Source organism: Fusarium mangiferae (assembly GCF_900044065.1).
Source record: "Fusarium mangiferae strain MRC7560 genome assembly, contig: FMAN_scaffold022, whole genome shotgun sequence".
Lineage (NCBI taxonomy): Eukaryota > Fungi > Ascomycota > Sordariomycetes > Hypocreales > Nectriaceae > Fusarium > Fusarium mangiferae.
In genome coordinates this window covers 196,971-217,182 of record NW_024573942.1, presented here as the reverse complement: position 1 = coordinate 217,182, position 20,212 = coordinate 196,971, and the positions used below count along the sequence as shown (strand labels likewise).

Below are 20,212 nucleotides of genomic sequence, written 5' to 3'. Positions count from 1 at the left end.
AGTTGCAAGTCCGGTAAGGAATTGCCATTAGGAACACCGGTGAATGTAGATGAGAGATTGACAGTGTTATAATCTATGCACCAGTCTGCCTCGAAGCCAGTCTTGTAAGTGAGATAAGCCTGGCTTAGCGTATTAGTTCAGGTGGGCATAAAGTCAACCACTCAATGTGTTGTTCAGCGCGTCAGACTCAAGACCACACCACTGACGTGAAACTTCGCATCTACCTAATGCTACAATTATATCAATCCAAGACAGGCCGCCCCAAAGACATATAAAGTCAAAGTGAACATTCTCTAAGGTCTTCGAATGTCGAGTAGGAAACTGATATAGGTGACTCCCATGGCAAGAAAACCATGCAAGCTTCAGCTCTTTAAGGCCTGCAAAGGTGAGGCAAGTTGAAGGAAAGAGCGAAAGTGGCTTTTCAAGCGCAGTTTCACCTATAATCTCAAGCTCAAGCTTCTCCAGATTTGGAAAGTCTTCCAAGAACGTGTCCACTTGCACTCCACGGAAGGACTGAAGATCAACCTTGATCGATAGGTGACGGACAGTCCTAAGAGGAACTCTTAGGGATGGAAGCATGCTGGTGCTAATACCGTCTTGGTAGTCTTCGTCAATGCAATACCCAACATCAAGTGTGAGAGCTTCCAGTTTGAGTGGGACTCTATTCTGCAGAATGACGGACAGGATTGTTGAAAAAGCCGTAACACTCGCATTGCAATTCAACACTAGACGATCGAGTCGACTGGCCACAAATGGTTTCTCTAGGCTGCATAGACCCTGGGGAAGCTTTTTGTCGGTGATGGATAGACGCTTGCATTTGTCTAGGCTGCTCAGGGCCCGCTCGATGGATTTGAGAAGTTTCGGGTGCGCAATGGATCGCGATGCGCAGTTGAAATGCTCGAAACTCTGATTACTGGTGCATTTATGGTGTAGTAAATTTTGATCTGCATCTGACTGAAGCAACAATGCACATATATAGAGTTTCTGAACTCGAGAGGAGAGCGAGGGAACCTCGAGGATATACAAGAAGTTTGCCAGGCTCCGTTTCTCAAATAGAAGAAACAAAGTCTTGAGGTAAGGAGTCATCATATCGTCTACTCGCTCAGAGAAGTACTCTTTATGCGCGACCTTTCTGAAGTTTAGTAGATCGTGTCGAGGGAGTAATGACAACACCATGAACATAATTTCTGTCGGTAATATATCAAGTGTACTAGGCATCACTGATGATCTAGTAACAAATTTGCAATTTGCTAGAATTGGGCAATAGCGACTTGATATTCCGTTTGGGTGCCTCATTCAATAGCATCGTGCGAGATGGATATCTGTAGTTCTCAAGAATGTGTATTTTTATTTGAGTACGTGTCCCGGGATCATGAGCATGCTCGTGAGTCGTTTGTCTGCTCGTGAGTCGTTTGTCTGCTCGTGAGTCGTTGGTCTGCTCATAAGCTGCTCATGAGTTACGGTCTCCATTCTGTTATTTTGGACGGGTGCACTAGCTTCAGATTCATGGGGGCTAGCTTAGTCTGGGTATGGAGTCAACATTGGCGGTTGTCAAAGTGGGGTCTGTAGCCGAAGATATGGGTACACCCAAATTGGCCTGTAGGCCACGCGCGTAGTACGACGACGACAATCTATAATGATTGGACTCGTAGGGAGGAACGACTTCAAGCCCAGCCTGCGTAGGACCAGTTGAGTCCGAACCATAGTCTGCGACCGAATGACTGCTCCTAGAGTATAAGATACTGCTGCAGCCGTATCATGGAGCAAGTTGCCAAAAGCAGTGTCGGAGGTTTCAATAGTGGCAGTATACTTTCGAAGTGGAGTAACTCCTGGAGAGGAAAATGGGCTCTTAGTTCAAGGATTGGCGTGACGATTAAGATGACTCTCCCTTTTTCAGCAAGGCTGGGGCGAACAAGCATTTAGGATGTAGGAAAAGCCACAGTATGGGTAAGGGGCGCGTTTTGCGCACCTTGCATTTGCGCGTTTTCGCCTGGGTAGCATTTATGTGGGTATCTATGTGCTAATCACCGCGCGTGGTTCCAATGCAGGAAAAGGACGTATACTATCCGTACCTACCCAACAAGCTATGACCCCGTTTTTCTCGACGTTCACAAACTGTCCCGAGGACTTCATCATCTCTCCAACAACAACATGAAGGCGACCAAGTAGGTAACTCTGATAAACAGGCTTGTTTCCAACCCTGAAACAATGGGTAGGGATATATACTCTGCATATAACGAAGATAGAAACGGGGTGAATCGCGGTCAACATATCCTCTAATCGCTCAGGTTGAGAGAAACTGTTTGCTTGTATTGACCTCTATGACCTTTGCCTTTTTCTGGCCCGCTTTCTCCTTCAACCCCTTCTCCCTCCCTTCTCCCTTTCTCGATCAGCAAGACAAATAATCCCAACGGTCCGCCTCCAGCAACGAGTGTCAGGCTTTATTTGGCAATATCCTCAAATTACCATCCCGCCCATAGGCTCTGCAGAGCGGTTACTCGCCTTCCTACCGTAAGTTAGTTTGAGCACCAGTCGAGCCTCGTTCATGAAGTCCTCAAAAAGATTTTCCACAGCCTCGTTCCGCTATTAAGCCTTCTCCTGTTAAAGCAACTTCTGGACCTTGTTTTGCTTACGCCCCTTGTCGTCCAGAGGCATCAAGAAAATGATATAGGACCTCACTTGAACGTCGTAGCTTTCGAACAGCTGCTTGATCTTGAAGTCTTCAAAGATCGTTTTCCAGGCCGGCATGGTCGCTTGGAAAAGCTCCTCGATCCACGAGACTTGCCACCCGAACATTCCCCAAATGGCAGAGCCGAGGGCAGACTTGAGTGATTCGTTACATCTGAGATGGCTCAGGGCCACCCTCATGTTAGCGGGTTCAAGTAAGGAGACGTTGATGGTCACACACCAGATGTCGGCGTCCTGCTTCTTGAACACGGCGTGGATCCCGCGATCGCAGTTGTTACGGATCTCCTGATGCCACTTGCAATCAAGCCTCCGTCTGAGTCTATTTTGCTTTGCAATGGGTCTGCATTGAAGAATAGAGACTGTATTGGCGATAGTGGTGATCCTTGCGGGAGACCAGCTTAAGGCAGATCTCGTAGCATGGAGGTGTAGCCATTTACCGTGATAGTTGCCGTGCTGTTCGAGCAGAAGGCATCGATCCACTTGACTAGTCTCTTGGGTATACCACGTACCTCGAGTCTCTGTAGCAGCCTGTCCTTGAACACTTCGTTATAGGCTCCTTTGACGTCGAAGCTGACCAGACTGACCACTTTGCGGTTACGCCATGCTTTGTAGACCTGTTTCTGAAGGATCCCTAGAGCCTACTCTGTCGATCGCCTCACTCTGGCACCAAAGTGATTGGTGGGTAAGAGTCCGTACGTCTCGACAACATGCAATATGCGGTCCGCCACTACTGCTTCCAGGATCTTGCCCAGCGTCGATAGAAGCGAGATCGGTCTCCAAGCCTTGGCTATTTTGTAGTCGTTCTTATTCGGTTTCTTGAGTGGGATGATCTTGGCCGTCCTTCATTGACGAGGTGGTTGTCCAGTGTTCAGTGACGTATGAAACAGGTGCAATACCCGCTCCTTCACCACCGACCACAGCTGTTTCCACATCATCGCCGGCAGTCCGTCTTGACCAGGCGCCTTCCATGCCTTTCTACACCTCCTCCATTGTGAGATTCGACATGGTCACCTCTCTGCGCCGCGGTCGCGGACCTGCGTCTTCGATGTATGTCGGTAGCAGTGAGAAGAAGACACTGAGCAGTCCCTCCGTCCGTTCGACTTTGTCCTGCGTCGTTTTATTGGTTCTTTTTAGTGGAGGCATCTTATCACTATGCGCCTCTTATCCAGGTTTGAGTTATTTGGTGGCTTGCTCGATGTTGGATCCATCGACAAGAGAGTGATCTCAGTGCGCCTTTTTATATCTTTTAATCGCATCGCGATCCTCTTTGGCTACCTCTTTGGCTCGATCTTCCAGACTGTTGATCCACTGACCGGCCCGACGCCGGGCCCTTGCCAGGTCTCTCCAGAACGCGACCGTCCTACGAAGCTTGGTGCGGTCTATGGTCCACCATCTCTTAGCATATGGTGATGACTTCCCACGCGGGACCAGTTCATGGGTCGTAGGGAGAACAATTCCAATCAACTTGTCCGTCTGGGTCTGGACGTCGCCATCCCACGGAAGTGGAGAGAGCTTTTCCTTCACCCTCTCCTTGATTGCTTTCTGGGGCGCATTTTTGAACAACAATCTTGGCTCCGTTGTCGTCTCGGGCGTCGCGAGATCAAACTCCGTCTAAATGGTCCTATGGTCTAATCCATGCTCGGTCGGATGTAAACTGCAGTGAACCAAATCGTCTGCTAGCTCAGCTAGTGCGAGCGCCAAGTCAATTATACGCCCACCGCCTGGCCCTTCCCATGTCTTCGCGCCTCATGGGAGGAGACTGAGCGGGTCATGCTCGTCCATGGGATCAATGATCAGCCCTGCCCCACCCTGTCTCCTGCCCGTCACGTCGTCGCCTCCCCAGGGCTGATTGTGCCTGTTGATGTCGCCGGCAAGGGTGATGTCCGTTCTGTTCCCCGTGCTGCTACAGAAGCTCATAATGGTCGCATGTAGCTGTCTCATGGCGGTGCGTAAAGCTTCTTGACCTTTACCCGCGTACACCGATACCATCAATATTTCCCGGTCGGGCCACCGAAGTATTGCCCCCGCGAGATTGGCCGAGGGCATCGGCACCTGCTCCGCCTCTAGGAAGCTACGAATCCAGAGAATACTCGGGATCGGCCAATGTATCTCGTGCCTCTCCATAGGTATATACTTGATCCAGTTTCTGTGACTATTTGATGTCGTCACCGCCAACCTCTAACATGGAGAGCGTATGGTTCGGCGACTGGCAGCACAGCATAGTCCTGCAAGTCTGTTTCGTTCACCATGCTTAGTTATACCGCGCTGCTTCTATGTACACTGAGCTGGAAGATTCGTAGGTTAGTGCCCATTGTTAGTATGTAGTTATGGTACCCGATAGTTTTGACTGAACGACTCGTGCGGTCCCCCATACAGAACGCACTTTGGCTCAAGGGCAGGGCAGTCTCACCATAAAGTCACACACCTTCCCGTTCTCCTTATTGCTGAGCAACTGTAATCTTTGCTGTCATTGCCCCGTTATCTTTTCCCAATACTCCGGTTCACTTGACAGAATGTTACCGTATGAATCTGGAACGCATGTCCCATTGGTACCGTTGGTCTTGACCGGGTATAGCTGGTCTCGGAGCACCTTTGTGCCTTCCACCGTCGCCCTATCTACCACCTTCTTGGCGCCTTTGTCTTGGCATACTACTTTGATGCGGTCTTCGTTTCTCACAGCCTTTACTAAGGCTATGCATTGCCAATTCGATCGGCTGCCTTATCCTCACTCTCACCCCTCTCTCGATGGCCCGACGCACTGCTCCAAGGTGGTCGAGGCGGGCGCATTCGACTCGCCAGATGAGCCTCGTCCAGCGACTTGAGTCGAGCGGAGAACCGAAGTCGCCTGGCATCAAGCAGTTGGTCGACTGGTGGTATACCACTTTCTCTATGTAAGATGGTAATAGGCGTCGTCTTCCGGACGGGAAGGATGGCTCCCATAGCCTCGTTCATCGCCTGGCTTATTCTTTGTAGGAGATGCTGATGATAATAGATCGTTGATAGATTGTTTCCACCGTGGCCTGGTCTTGCCCGGGTATCACGCTTCAGAGCCGTGTAGCACCACTGGTTCAACACAGGCTCTGACTGCACTCCGTATAGCGCTCGGTAGAGGGCCGTGTATCGTGTTGGTGAGACCCCGTAAATGATATGCTACTACTTTTGCTTTTGCCGCCCACTTTTCGACATAGATCCGGAGAGATAGCCCGCTGTCCTGTCAGATGCTTAGCCAGCGCAGGGCTGTCTCGGGATGTTTCTCGACGTCGCCGTGGCGTACTGCTCGGGCAGTTCTGAGTTTTATACGGGAGAAGGGCATGACTTAGGTATTCTTTGGGTCAAAAGAGACGCCATTTGCCGCGCCCCAGCGTACCATCTCGTCGATAGGGCCGGACACCATTGTAAAAGTTTCCGCGACTGTGTCGGCTGTGGACAGGATGGTCGTGTCGTCTACGTAGCCAAAGCGGCCTTAATGAATGCCTAGTCGGTAGGTTGGCTCAGTGTAGAGTAGAAAGAGGATTGAAAATATCGGTGAGCCGTAGTGAAGGCCGCACCAGAGAGGAGAAAGTGGAGTCGTGGTGTTTTGGTATCTAATCCGGGCTGATCGTTCCATCATGAAAGACTCAACCCATCTAGCTAGGTGATCGGGCCAGCATTGTTCTCGAAATCGCAGTACGAGCCTGTTGCGCATGACGGTGTCGAAAGCACCTTGGATGTCCATCGTGACCAGTGTGACGAGCTTTTTGCGTGCAAACGCTTCTTCGATGTCGTGCATGAGAGCAGTCACCAAGTCTGTTGCCGACCTTTTGGGGGGCGCTGCGGCCTGCTGAGGGTGCAGGATGATGAAGTGCACAGCTGTCCAGGCTAGGCGACGTGCAATCAGCCGTTCTAGTCCTTTACTGAGGCAAGAGAGCAGAGAGACGGGTCTCCAGGCTCGAGGCGACGTGAGATCACGGCGTCCGGGTTTGGCGATCATGAGCACTTCTGCTTCCTTGAACGTCTAGGTCTGAAGCAATCGGTATGTCATATCCTCGGATGCCAGCTACATCTTGTTAATTGACAGACCGACCTGGCGTCTAGTGCTTCAAACCTGGACGGTCGCCTCCGCCATGGCTCAGTCATCCGACGCACCGCCACAACCAAGGCCAACAGGGACCGGGGTACCATAGCCCTCAAAAGTATCATAGATAGCAGTATCTGCTTTGAATAGCAGCCATTTCGTCTGTGGCTTGCTTCCACACTACTGCATTGTACAGTATATCGGCGCCGTGAACGTCGTTGTTCGCCCCTTTTTCATCCGTGGATCAGTGGTCCCGTCTTGACGGCGGCCCGCTTCCGCTCCCGAATGGTGCGTGGACACCTTTCGATGGATCGGGCTGATAGCACAGCGATAAGGCAAATGCAGATGCAGATGCACGCGCGCGCGAAATTGGCCGTGATGTCGCTGAGCTCGAACAAGACGCGCAGGCGGTCGAGGATCCAGAAGCTTACCGTGGCCATGATCATCTAGCCAAGAATATCCACGACATACGTCATCTTCTTTCTCCCTGGCTTGGGCAGGTTCAAGGAAGAGACGAGCTGAGCCGGCCGGTAACCTAGCTACAAGCGTCGACCCGAGGGGGCTTCCTTTTGTTCTGATTTCTTTTGTATGGCCCCGCCACCACCCGCGATTGTGCCCGCGCCGGCCAGCTCCTGCTTGATGCCTTCCAGTAGCCCCTTGACGTCCGTCTTAAACATCTGGACCTCTCCGAAGAGGCGCGACACGTCGCCCTATCGTTCTTGTCGGCCAGGCTGGGCAGCAGGCACCGCATATTACGCACCACGCTGTTGATGGCGAAGGCGTCTTGCGCAACCTGCTTTATGCAGCTCAGCGTGTGGCCGTGACCTTCTCGAGGAAGACGTCGATCTCATCGAATGCGCGGTTCGCCGAGGCCGCGCTGTCGATGCCGTCCAGCCGCCCGGTCACCGTCATAAGCACGTGCTGCATCAGCAGGGCTGTGTCGTGGACCAACGCCTCTATCACGATGATGCCGCTCCCGATCAACTTGAGGTTGGCACGCGTCCGGATCCGCTCGAGCTCGAGCACCTGGTACTCCTTTCCCCACGGCCTCTCCTGACTCTCGGCCGCTATGGTTCCTTGCCGATCCGCCTCGGCCCGCATTGTCTGCTCATTCTGCCGCTGCCGCCGGATCTCAGCTTTTTGGTCGCGTGTGACCCCATACAGGCCCCCGACTGTCTCCTTCAGTTGGTCTATCTCCTCCCACGCATCTTGCAGCTCCTCTCACAGCCTCGCCAGCTCATCAGCCGGCGTGCTCGCCTCCACATACCATTCGTCGATTTTGGACTGTTCCATGACCTCGGTGTCCTCGACTGCAACGACGGTCTGACTGTCCGATTCATCCTCATTTTCCTCGCGTTATATACTTTCCTGCTCATGCGCGTTGCTCTCGATTCTTGCTCGCAGTTCTCCCATCTTGATCTCCCGCTCCTGTGTTTCTTTGTACTTCTCCTCGAGCGACCTTGTGAGGCGCTTAATCTCGTCCTCTGGGCCCTTCTCCATGGCGGCCATAGGCGCCTCATCCTTCGCCGCGACCTTGCCCTTGGTTTGGTCAAGCTTTTTCCTTTGCTTTTTGGTATTCTCTGGTTTTCTTTTGACCAAGGCCAGGCCATCTTCAGTCTCGTCGCGAGCGAGGGCGTCGTAGGGCATCTGCTTCTCGAGAAAAGGTTCAGCTTTCCATTGGCGACGGCGAGGTCTTTCTGGAGGCGTTGCTTGCGTATACTCATGGTCGTCGCGTCGAACTTGGCCTTCTTTAGCTTCACCCTCATGTCCTGCGTCTTGTTCGAGAGTCGCAAAACATCGGCATTCAGCGACTGGTTGAGCTATTTCGTGGTCCGCAGCTCGTTCTGATGCCGGGTCATACGCTGCTTTAGATCCGTCATTTCCGCGGCCATGGCTTCCGACGCGTTGGCGCTGTGTTCGATTGAGCCCCTCAAGATAACATTTTCTCTCTCCAGATAGCTATGCGACAACGAACGTTGAGGTTATGGTTGGCGCCGCTCGGTTCATCTATGCGCGCTTGTATGCCGTTCAAGAGTCGAAATCGCGCGAGTACCTAAGTGTTTTGTTGAAACATTGGGAATGATTGAAGGGAAGAAATGAGTGTCATAGACACCCGACTGATCCAAGCGATTGCCCATGTTGTTTATTTGGTTTCTCGGCCCACCATCCTGGAAGCCTCGTGCACAGCACGAATGGTTCGGACACAGCTTAAAAATGCGATGCCAAGGATTCTGAGCAGATCTGCATCGCGTTAGCGGAACGAGCAGCTGGACAGCCAATGAGCTTCCTGTTATGGAGCGCTATGGATCCCACGCCAAACTGTAACCTGACCGATGGTTGCCTAGATCGGCATGGGCCAATCTTCTGCGCGAAAAGATCCCAACGCGTCAATGCATGACCAATGAGCAGCCAAGTGCTTTATTATTACGTACAGTGTCCGTACTTGGCACAGTTGATCTCCCTCCGGCGACGGGGAACTGTTCGACTGATCACCGAGCCCAAGTCGCGCGTGCACGTACACAGCAAGCGAATCGGTGCGCGTAGGCCGTCATTACCATTGAGACACGCTGCTTCTCCAACCTCTACTCTTCTTGAGACATTAGTGGCACGCGACGCAACGTTCAAAGGTACAAGCGTGTCTACCGTGCATTGATCCTGAACTGTGCCACCCGGCTTTTTCAGCTGCCGCACCCTCTCAATTTCACCTCTCTTCTCGTCATCGTCGCTCGACCCACTGTACATAGGTGAAACTAGCAAGCACGTGACAGCTATGGTCAAGACAAATGGTAGCCCTCTTTAGTATATTACGATCCAAAGTTCAATCCTTCCCTACACATAATTGGCGCCCTTATGGGAACTTTGACTTTACGCGCCCCAGAACCGACCTGAAAGAGATGGCCAAGCTGTTGTAGGGGTTCCACAAAGGCCTTAAGAGAAGAGCTGGCCAGTCTTTTTGACGAGTCGCAACGATGGACAGGCTGTCAATGCTAGCAACGACTAGCCAAGTCCAAGCTGAGCGAGATTCGGTACTTCCTCTCCGTGGGCTGCAACTTTGCGACGGTTCGGTTCCGGAGTAAGCCTCTGTCCCAGCTTGGGCATCTATCTTTCAGTGAGCCAGGAACATCTGACAACGTTCTCTGGCCGGCTAGACCGGCCCTGAGTCTCATATTCGTGAATGGAACCAGCCTGCTCAAAGGTGGTCTCATCCAGACACAAGATCTCGTCAAGAGTCGTTTATCAACTTCGGGATAGTCATCTCGGCCGCGATCCGGATAACAGCTGCAGCTGTGGAGGCGTTATGGCAATAGATGGCGTCCTCATGTGGAATAGAGAGCGGCAATGATATCTAGGCTAGCTCGAAATCAGCCAAACAAATCTTTGCAGAGAAAGACATCAGTCACACAACTCACCTTGTCCTCGATTGCAGAAACTTTCAGCAGGTTCACCTTCCAATCTTTCCACGGTTCCCAGACCCCGTGCGACAATTCCTGGTTCGTTCCCGTAGCTTCACATGACAAGAACACCGCATTGTAGGCAATGGACTGCCTCAGTCGATTTCCCGTCGTTAGCCCCTCCGTTTGTACGTAGATCACGGATCTCCCACACTGGGGGGCTGCATTGGCTCTTGAGGTCGGCTTCGAAAAGTCCTTCGTATGGCTTGAGACCTGCTGCCTTCTTCTTGCGGCCCTCCTTCTTCGGTTCATAGACTATCTTTAGGGTCTTATATTTGAAAGACGTTAACATGGGCGTTGATGTTTCAGTCTTTGAAACCCTCTCGCGAACGTCCAGCTGAGTGTGATCGTCGGCTTGAGTTTCTTTCGGACGAATGTCGATCAGATGTTGGACCTCTCTCGCCTTTGTATCAATAGTCGATAGAGGGTGCGTTACCCCTTCCGGTCTTTGCCCAACAATTACCCGTTGCTCATAGACTTTCATGAGTATGTCATGGACCATACATTTGAGATGCATCCACTCCATGCATCCTGTATTCGTGCATCCAATGAAGATCTCGTCCGGATTCGCGTGAGATTGACATTTGCACCAGCGTCTGACTGGCTACATACGTCTATGTTAGCATCTGGTTGAGAAGAAGTAGATTGTCAGAAAAGGTTACCCAAAGCTTCGAGGTACACCAATTATAGGCCTGACGCCAATACAACGCCCGCTGAACCTCCTCATTGTTTGACTCAATCAACTGTTTGACAATGACAGGCCCCGTAACACTGGCAGCATTGATAACCTCCACTACAGTAATCGTTTAGCCGGGCCACAGAATAGGATCGACCAGTGTTCTGGAACATACTGCAGTTGCTGGCAATCAGCTCATTGGCACCGTGGTATGGCTGACGACCTTGGACAACTTTTCTGCCAATGCGAGCTCCAAGAGGTAGTTCATCAGGCCAATACATCCAGTAGACAAGTATGTAAACGTGGTGCTTATCAGAAGCACGAATCTCGATGATATAGGCGACCCAGTAATCACCTGGCTCCGTGTAATTCGTTTCCTGATTACTCCGAGACTTTTGTTGTTCAACGGTAGCTTTGTTGGCAACTTTTATAAAGTTTTTGACGGGATAGTTGACACCGTTAACTGTTAAGAATTAGTCGTAGGCCTGGCAGGTCACATGGAGGCTTGATTTGGTCGGGTTCTTACGAAGAAAGGAACTGAATTTCCCCAGATCTTGCCATTGCTTTTCGGGCTCGACCGTGTAATGCAGATTCATGAGGTTATCAGTCACGGGGCCGCCGGTTTGTGAGAATGGAGATTTCGCGAGTTTGAATTGCGTACCGTCATGGTTATCGCGCTTCCGCTTCTTTGCGACGGCTCAAATTACACGCTCCGATGCCCTCGGCGACGTCGCCGAGGAAATGTTTACAGGGATACCCCAACGACACCAGGACGGACGCCTTACCATCGACGAGATCTCGAACCGCTGCGATCGGATGGGGCTGGAGACTCGCGTGCGCCTGCTCCGAAAGCGTCAGCCAAGCCAAATAATGTGCAAACAAATGTGCACAGCCTCCAATCAAGATTAGCATTCATCCCCATGGCTCTTGGTTTAATCGGAGAACGACTCGGGGACTGAGCGGAGGACTGAATCGGCATTACATCGACGTCGAAAAACAAGCGAGTCATAGGCATCATCGGAATACCCACACGTCGCGTACTATGTACGTACCATCTACAGGAATGTTGATCGGTCGCTGGCATTGCCCCGTAGATGGACACGCCAAATTACCAAGAGTCAGATTGACGAGCTGCCGCTGAGGAAGGACGACAGGTGGAAGGTATCGATCGACAATGGACGATGAGCCGGCGTCTTGTTCACCAGACACATCCACGCTCATTGGACGGAGCGTCGCGAAGGACTAAATCTAGGGGGCGTCAGGTCCGAAGACCAAGGCGCAATGTAGGTTAGTGGTAGTGTAGGCAGATATGTGTTCTCGGGATGGTCAAAGGTAATCTTCTCGATTCAGAACGCCCGACCGTGACATTTCACGCGAAGAGCTGTGATTCCCCCCACGCACGTCATCCTGTCACTGTTAAGAAGTAGCTTCGCCCTTTGCGATGCGAAACGTTTCGTTCCAGGATTGCAGTTATTATCCAACTGGGTAATGTGTGCGTTGGGGCCGCCGGTCAACATGGTCGGACCTATGCTCTCAATTGCCATATCAATGTTTGATTCAGTTTGCCCCTTTCATCATGCCTTATCAAGCAAGCGAAATCATCAGAAAAGATCTTGAGAAGACAGCGTGATTTCGACATTACCTTAGTGGTTCGAGACTTTATTGCCAAAGCCAGCGCACAATTGCCCCAGTAGGCTGCTACAAGTCTCAAACCAGTACTCAATCTGGATTACGATGATTATGAACCATTTGCCGTCTGGTTAGTTGCAGTGAACTGCATGGAGTGTAACTTAGATTGTGTCTTATTGTTCACCATAGCTTAAGCTACAGCGAGGGCATAGATGACCTGATCAGACTGTATCAATGACATCTGACCAGCCGCTGAATTACTATGTGTTTACCAATAGGCTGTATGCCTCTCATAATAGAAATGAACAGGCGACCTGATTGGTCCCGGCCTCTGAATCCCCAACTGGAAAGGCCCGTTTAATTCATCTCTTACCTCATGAGTGATCTAGCGTACAAGCTGAGGAATCCCCAAAATAATTTCAGCCTCACGATGAAGCATAGCATTTTTAGTACAGTACGTAATGTTTATTGTTACTCTTAATGTGTATATTCATACTTATTACTTTTCATCCCCTTCTTCAGAACCCCGCGCCTAAAAGACTGGACGCGGGGTTGTGCGGGGCAAGGGAGTAACGTGACATAGCCCAAGAAGTCTGCTTCCGCCTGTGGTCCATTTAGAGGAAAATACAGTACCTGCATTTGGTGATCAGGATAACGAGGTAGGCCCTAGTCCACCAGACAAGCAGCTGACTATTCAGCTCTCACAGAAAAGGTTGAATAGACTATCTACTGATTTCATCCCACGGTCACTTGAAGACCTCCACTTGATATGTTTTGTAGACGCCATTAGACACGCTGCGCACCGACACGCAATGCGTAGCGCATTGGGCGCGGGATGTGATGCAGCAAAGTACACATTCAAAATGGCGCTCCTTGTGACTGCTGGTATATTAATTGAACGAGTTTCTCTTCCTATAGGGACACGAGTTGGCGTATGAAGTCTTTGTAACACGCGGTATACATCACTCTGGTCTTTTTGTCACTTTCCCCCACGGCCGGGATCTGACAATACCCGCGGGCTAACGAAAAATATTGAAGAAACTCTATGGGTCGAATGAACTAGAGGCACTATCCCCCCTATTTGGAGCACATCATAGAGACATGGTCTGGTGAGATATTGGCCGTGGTAGAAAGCTCCAAAGCTCCCTTGTACATACAGGGCTCATGGGCTTCAAGCACATAGCTTTCACCAATAATTGCCGTGTTCTTTATCGTGATCTTCGTGCAAACTTGGCTTGGCGAAGATACAGTCATTATCCAGATTGAGCATTTATCCAATAAGCGATATCAGCTCATGTGGAATAAATAACGTTTAGTGTCCCTGTTTCCCCAGGCACGCCACGGCTCTAGACCTATCCACACCGCGCAGTGTGAAAACCCCTGTACCGATACTTCCCCCGGTATCATTTGCTAGGCTTACGCCCTCCTCCCCAAAAAGCCATAAACGCTAAAACCACAGCCTCTATTGACGGTTGCCTCGTTCCTGAATTTCCTGGGCGCTGGTCGCACGTACCTACACCGCCGCCAGGGATCATCTTAAATCCAAGCTTCCTCCCTTCTTCATAAGGATCAGATTGTCGCGCCGCAGCCCCCTCGCCCATAACCGGAAAACACCTTCATGCCCCTCCGTTTTCAGGAGTCAGAACGCCCCTCACGCCAGGCTTTGAATTGCGATCGCAAGACCTCGTAGAAGTCGCAGCCTTTCGCATGGAGACATACACTCGTGTATTCATTCTCCACCTACAGCCCTCGGCCATCCCGTCGACTTGCAATATGGGACAATAAAGTGACAACTGAGCCAGTATCTCAATAATTTGGTTTAATTTACTCGACGCTTTTCTTCACCTTCCACTCCGATCTAAACTTGCACTGTTTGGATTACCAAACGCTCATTCGCAGAAACGCCCAAAGAGTATCCCCAGCATAGCTGCCCAGAAGACGACCAATCTCGACCTCAGCCAGATACCACCCGGCGGCTCTCCGACGCTCGCCCTCCCGATATGGCTCCCTCAACCGCTTTGCCTTCTATCTACGACAATCGCGGGTACGACTCGCCGCCTGTTACTTCGCGTGGTTTATATCCCGCTGACTCGCAACATGCATCCCCCCGAAATAGCAGAGCACACCGGCGAGCAGCCATTCGTTGTACGTCATGTCGTAAAAGAAAGGTTTGCGACTAATGCGATGCTTAGGCATTCTTCTGTTACCATTCAACAACGCTGACTATATATAGGTTCGCTGCCACGGCTATGAAATGGATGGCAAGTGCCAGAACTGCACCCGGAGAGGGGACGACTGTGTCTTTTGGTTCGGGTCTGCGTCCAATCTGATCACTGCCATCCCGGTGTCAGCGTTGTCAGGATGTGTTCCTCCAGGCACTCAAGTGCTTGGGACATATGGGCAGCCACTTACGCCAGACACTATTTCGGCATCTTCACCATCCCATCCCACTCATCAGCATTCTGCCGCACCTCCCCGTCCGGCGAACTGCTACGCATTTGTCCAGTCACCCACAAAATCTCTCTCGCCCTACGTCGATGCGAGAAGTGGCAATGGTAGCCAACTTGTGGAGAAACGCCGTCGCCTGGGGTCAGATGAACAAGATCACGCTTATAGACCGCCTCCCCAACTAAGTGCAGTGGACGAGAACCGAAGAAGAAGATCTCCAGCCGAGTATTTGAACCATATCGAAGCAGATGGGGTAGGTTGCCGTCCGTATGGAGATGCGCGACAGATCCCACAAAGCCCAGCAAGTGGCTGTCTGCCGCAGGTGGCGACCGCAACAACCAATAGTTATGCAGTTCCTGCATACAATGGTCGTTCTTCGACAGGCTACATTGGGTCAAGTGGTGCATCTACCCTTGCAAGACAGGAATGGCAGCCCCAAGGAGGAGATACTTTGCTCATGTGCCCGAAACATGTAGCAAACAAGAGCGATATTGACAAGACTATGATTGGCAGGCTCGACCGACCTGCGTTTGGTCAATTCGACCGATGACGAGATGACAGCCGGTGACCGGATGGCGAGCGATAGTTGACGCTGCCGCAGCTGTCAGTATGGGAGAATCAGAGTTACGTGCAACGATTCTTACCGATGAGTCTGTCAGTTTCCGCCGGAAGGGTGATGGCAATTGCAGAAACTTTGACTGCTAGCAGGAACGTGACCGACTTTGCTGTACTAGTGAAAGCTACCGTCTCCGTAGGAGAGAAAAAGCTGAATTAGCGATAGCATTCCGGGAATGAGATCAACGTGTGAGCCGTGTGGTAATTTAAATATTATATGTTTCAATTGGTTATGCTCGTTGTTGGCCAGTACAAAATTATCTTGATGACTGACTACACGTCATGCCCGCTCTGTCACGATGTTCATGAGCTTAAGTCCAATTTACCAACCAGCCACATGCACGAAAGAGTGTTGCAGTGCTCTAACTCTCATATCCTCCGTTGATTGACTGGCTCTTCCATTGCGAGATACCGCAGGGAACACGTCTGCCAAACTCAAGTTCCTAAGCATCCCTTCCATTCAAAATCAGCTTCGTCATCCTGCAACGGTACTCTATCGCGGGGCTTGCTGTTCTCACTCGTGTTCTAGTTAACAGCAGCAGGTCAACTTGGAGCCCAATTTCCCCTATCTTTGGCGGCCGACGCCGTACCTGCTTTTATTTATATAGGGTTATACTCTAGGCCATGGTTGATGCGTCAGCGGCGCGGTTGTCATCTCTTTTCCAGATGGCATGGGGTGATCTCGAACCGAATTGTGGCTCGCACCAAGTCCATGCCTAGTGACGGTTTCGTATGTCCGATACAGCTTTGCTTCGCAGTTAAAACGAGACGTTGCCGTGCCTTTCTTCTATATCGCAGTGTCATGTCCTTCCGCTGTTTCATTCACTCCTCTCAGAAAAGAGGACTTGTTCTACCGTTTCATTGGCGTGACGTAGAGGGTTGCTACAGACAATGGGCAAGCGGGTTTGTGAGCCAGGGCATCCGTGTGGATTGAAGGGCTGCGTCAAGGAGGCATATTCTACAATACACTGTCCGGACACAGCAGTTAGTTGAATAGAAGCGTCCGAGGCCATGTCTGAACTTGGCACATCAGTAAGCCTGTCGAAGATGTATAAGCTAGGGAGCTACTGAGTCATAGCGATGCTCCTAATAACATGCTTCTTCACACACAAAGGGGAACCGTCGATCGCTACAGCCGTAACAGCGAACAGCGAATATCACCACCTCCCAGCCTGGTCTTGGCGGCCGTAGTAAATCAGCTGCAGGGGGGTTGAAAGTCAACTGAGCCTGGACCAAGGCGCACGGATGCATAAGATTGATGCCTTGGCTCCGGGGAAAAAATACACGGCTCCCTTAGCATGCACTAAAATTCGCTGGCGATCCACTTATCTGTGTCTGTGTTCTATTCCCCCTTAGCCTGGCGGCTGGTACTTCAATCGGGTTAGCGCGACGCGGAACTGTACCCCTGAATCTTTGACTCTGCAGCCTGCAGCGGGTAGCGACCTCCAGCCGCCAGATTATTCAATGGCTTGAGTGGGGCACCATGATAAGCGAGCTTGGTCCATCTCTCCCCCGTAGATCCTGTCGAGCGTAAAGAGACAACACCAGGGGTAGACAGGGATACACGAGTCCTCTGCGCAAAAAGCAATTCATAGTGGAGGTACTCTTCAAATTTTACAAAGTACACAACAGCTTGAGAACAGGGATATCGCGTGAACCACGTTCAGCAGCTACATCAATACCTGGTGGGTCGCGCAGTTCGCAAAGTGACTTTTGTTGGCGGGACGGCCTGATACTGCCATGGTGTCATGGCCGCGTTAACGGCCGCGAAATGAATCGTCGCATGAGGCTTGTCCACATCACGGCAAGGATCGGCATTGAATTGACCTCGTGCGTGAACGAACCTGGACAAAGGTTTCACGGGTCTTTCCTTTTTGCTCGGACTGAGAAGCCAGCTCATGCCACTATGAAGCCCAAACCAGGCACGTTTCTATGGCAAAGATGAATTACAAGGAGAAGATGCGATGGTGTTGGCGTTTGAGATCGCTTTTTGATGGCTAAGTAATTTGACTGACCGTCTTGACATGATTGAAGTCTTGCCGTCAATCGCCAGGAACCGCGGGACATTCAATACGGAACAGGGCGATCCAAAATAGCCAGGGGTATGGCCCGCCTTTCATCTGCAGCCATTCGAGATGAGGCGAAAGTGCCTTCTCGCCAGTTAAAAATGTCGCTTATCTCAACCCTTGGGGAATCATCCGAGGTGCGGGGCCCAGACGCGCTTTAGAATTAGGGGCTAGCTAGCCCTGGACCGTGACAATGTAAGCCAATTCATAAAGCCAGCATGCGCGTGTCGTATCCTGTTTTCAAGTTCCTGACAACCGCCCAAACCTGAATAGCACCAACTGCATCTTACAGCGTAAGCCAAGGACTGGGCGTACTGTCCACTTTTCTTCAGTACTGGATTTTCAACATTTCATCAGCGAGCCGTCCTTTCTCTACATCATCTTTATTGCCACAAATGAATGGGTGTGGCAGCATATTTGCTCAGCAGGGCGTTCTGAAGGGTCACATCCGACCACGCACAAGAGGGAAATCTTGTTCATCCAAGGATCCCGGTTGTTGGAGAAGATTTAGACATGTGAGTGTAGAGCAAGCTCAGGACTCACATCAGGCTGACAGCTAGCGCAGTCACCGCATCGACGTTGGCATCGCCGACTCTATAACAAGGAAATCCTGCCATATGATATCGATGGGTGTCCCAAGAGGTACGATCGGGACCATTGAATACATCACTTGCTAACTTGGGCCTTAGGTTTCTCAAACTGAAAACCTTGCAAGACCATCAACAGGAATCGTACAACCAAGGAAAGACCCCTAATCGCACCGACAACTACTCGCCGGACGATGGCCAGCCTCCCGCCACTCCTCAGCTCTCCCCGATGACCTCTTCGCCTCACGATCCGGATGATATGGACCTGGATTCCCAGGATGATTATCGGAATCGGTCGCGCTATTTAGCCGGCCTTCCAGTTCAATTCCAAGGTCGCCACATGCACTAACATCAGGATAAGCGACGTGAGATCCCAACCAGTGTCCCTGGTTATTATCATGGTATCTTCAAGCAGACTCAGCTAGTTTTTCAAGAAGATGCTGTGACTCAACAGACGTACGGTGTCAGCAGAACAGGGCACCCAGGTGTTGTCATGATGACTGTGCCGGCCCAAGATGAACTATCAGAACCGTTCCAACAACTTTCAAATATTGGACGGAGCGCAAAAACAGACTAGCCAACGAGTCATCCCAAGGAGCAACCTCACGCACTAGATCCAGAAGGCTTTGAAGATGAGGTGAAGTTTACTAAACTACTGATGGAATAGAATGAACATTAGGAGGACACAAGCCCAAGTCTTTGTAGAGTTTGTGACGAATGATATAATTGATATTGGTGACTGTCATTTCGCACTTCCCCCCTGAAGCACTCCGTATCCCAATGTTTGCCTCAAGAATGTGGCCACCGAATGAACGTGATTAATAAAATAGAAAAAACAGATGCGCCCAAATTGAGCCAAATACACTTAGCTTTGGATCGAGGTGGTGCTGAACTTTGGTCGTACGTTGTAGAGAAATGCCTGAGGTCATAGAGATACCAACGCGTCTTCCAGATTTGGCATCTTGACAAGTAATCATGGTAGACAAAGGGTGTATGTCTTGGTAAAAGAAGGTGTTTCCCAAGGCCAATCAACACATGCTTGCCACTCCAGTGCTGAATAGTTCCGGTTAAGGATCTTCATGCTCATACATAAGTCCACGACTACCATAACCCTCTGATAGCTGCCCAAAGGTTGTAGCTCTTTTCGGTCGGGAATAGGACTGCCACTGATGTTGTTTCTGCTGGGCTTGTAGGAAAGGGTCTTGCCCGCTCGCTATTGGAGAATGTTGCGATCCGGAGACACCAGGGATACTGGACTGAGCCATTTGTTAATGAGTATATTCTCAATATTGAATCAATGCTTGTTGGGCTTCCCTTACCATATTTTCTGTTTGGAAACTAAGTCCATGTGTGTAAAGGCTATCAGGAAACCATGGGTTGGGGACCGGTGTAGCGGCACCCGATGCTGCATACGGATGATTCATGGACTTTCAATGAGTTGAGAGAATGGCGGGAAAACTCTGTTGCGATTTGGTTCCATTCCAGCGTTCCTCCTTCTTTCAGGCTGATCAACAGCTCCACCTCTTCTGGCGTGAACTTGTTTATAGTCCTGGGGGGGCGAGATGCTGGATTAGACACTCCAACTTGTCCCACAACCCTGCGAGCCTTTTGCTTGCCGCTACGATGACGCTTCCTATTGATTGCCCGTTCCGAGCTGGGAGGATCGTTGTTATTTGTAGACAGGTGTTGAGGTTGCAAAACGTCGTCATCAGGAGCGCATGTTGCTTCCCAAGATGCTCGTTGTATGCCATCGAAAGTCGAGGAGAATCCACCCATATCTACAGCAGGTAGATTAAAGTCGCTAAGAGATGGTCGCTGGGTGCCTGAGGGAGGCACGAGATACTGTGGGTGTGCCGACGGTCCTGGGATCGAACTACACTCGTTCGTTGCCGCGGAGCCTTCTTCTGCCCTACCACGCTCTTGCAATATGTATAGAAGGTGTTCAACCATGGTTCAAGGTCGTCTGTGACGCAGTGTCTGAGTCATTCAACGAGGAG

General features: G+C 50.9%; 6 protein-coding genes across 6 annotated transcripts; 2 read left to right on the top strand and 4 right to left on the bottom strand.

Moving 5' to 3' along the window:
* Window positions 1-2,462: 2,462 nt before the first annotated feature.
* FMAN_14179 (uncharacterized protein) lies at window positions 2,463-2,868 on the bottom strand (the record flags this gene model as incomplete). Its single annotated transcript, XM_041825582.1, has 2 exons — window positions 2,463-2,506; window positions 2,634-2,868. The coding sequence occupies 2 exons, from the start codon at window positions 2,866-2,868 to the stop codon at window positions 2,463-2,465; spliced, it is 279 nt and encodes a 92-aa protein (XP_041690948.1).
* A 3,283-nt stretch (window positions 2,869-6,151) lies between these two features.
* FMAN_14180 (uncharacterized protein) lies at window positions 6,152-6,658 on the bottom strand (the record flags this gene model as incomplete). Its single annotated transcript, XM_041825581.1, has 1 exon — window positions 6,152-6,658. The coding sequence occupies one exon, from the start codon at window positions 6,656-6,658 to the stop codon at window positions 6,152-6,154; it is 507 nt and encodes a 168-aa protein (XP_041690947.1).
* Window positions 6,659-7,549: 891 nt separating this feature from the next.
* On the bottom strand, window positions 7,550-8,634 carry FMAN_14181 (uncharacterized protein; the record flags this gene model as incomplete). Its single annotated transcript, XM_041825580.1, has 3 exons — window positions 7,550-7,914; window positions 8,107-8,562; window positions 8,604-8,634. 3 exons carry the CDS (start codon window positions 8,632-8,634, stop codon window positions 7,550-7,552), a joined length of 852 nt encoding a protein of 283 aa, XP_041690946.1.
* Window positions 8,635-10,249: 1,615 nt separating this feature from the next.
* On the bottom strand, window positions 10,250-12,091 carry FMAN_16255 (uncharacterized protein; the record flags this gene model as incomplete). The annotated part of the gene is made up of 4 exons (XM_041825579.1): window positions 10,250-10,798; window positions 10,857-10,987; window positions 11,046-11,333; window positions 11,923-12,091. The coding sequence occupies 4 exons, from the start codon at window positions 12,089-12,091 to the stop codon at window positions 10,250-10,252; spliced, it is 1,137 nt and encodes a 378-aa protein (XP_041690945.1).
* Window positions 12,092-14,596: 2,505 nt separating this feature from the next.
* On the top strand, window positions 14,597-15,497 carry FMAN_16254 (uncharacterized protein; the record flags this gene model as incomplete). The annotated part of the gene is made up of 2 exons (XM_041825577.1): window positions 14,597-14,644; window positions 14,733-15,497. 2 exons carry the CDS (start codon window positions 14,597-14,599, stop codon window positions 15,495-15,497), a joined length of 813 nt encoding a protein of 270 aa, XP_041690944.1.
* Window positions 15,498-18,023: 2,526 nt separating this feature from the next.
* FMAN_14182 (uncharacterized protein) lies at window positions 18,024-18,792 on the top strand (the record flags this gene model as incomplete). The annotated part of the gene is made up of 4 exons (XM_041825576.1): window positions 18,024-18,143; window positions 18,194-18,270; window positions 18,318-18,534; window positions 18,571-18,792. The coding sequence occupies 4 exons, from the start codon at window positions 18,024-18,026 to the stop codon at window positions 18,790-18,792; spliced, it is 636 nt and encodes a 211-aa protein (XP_041690943.1).
* Between the last annotated feature and the right edge of the window lie 1,420 nt (window positions 18,793-20,212).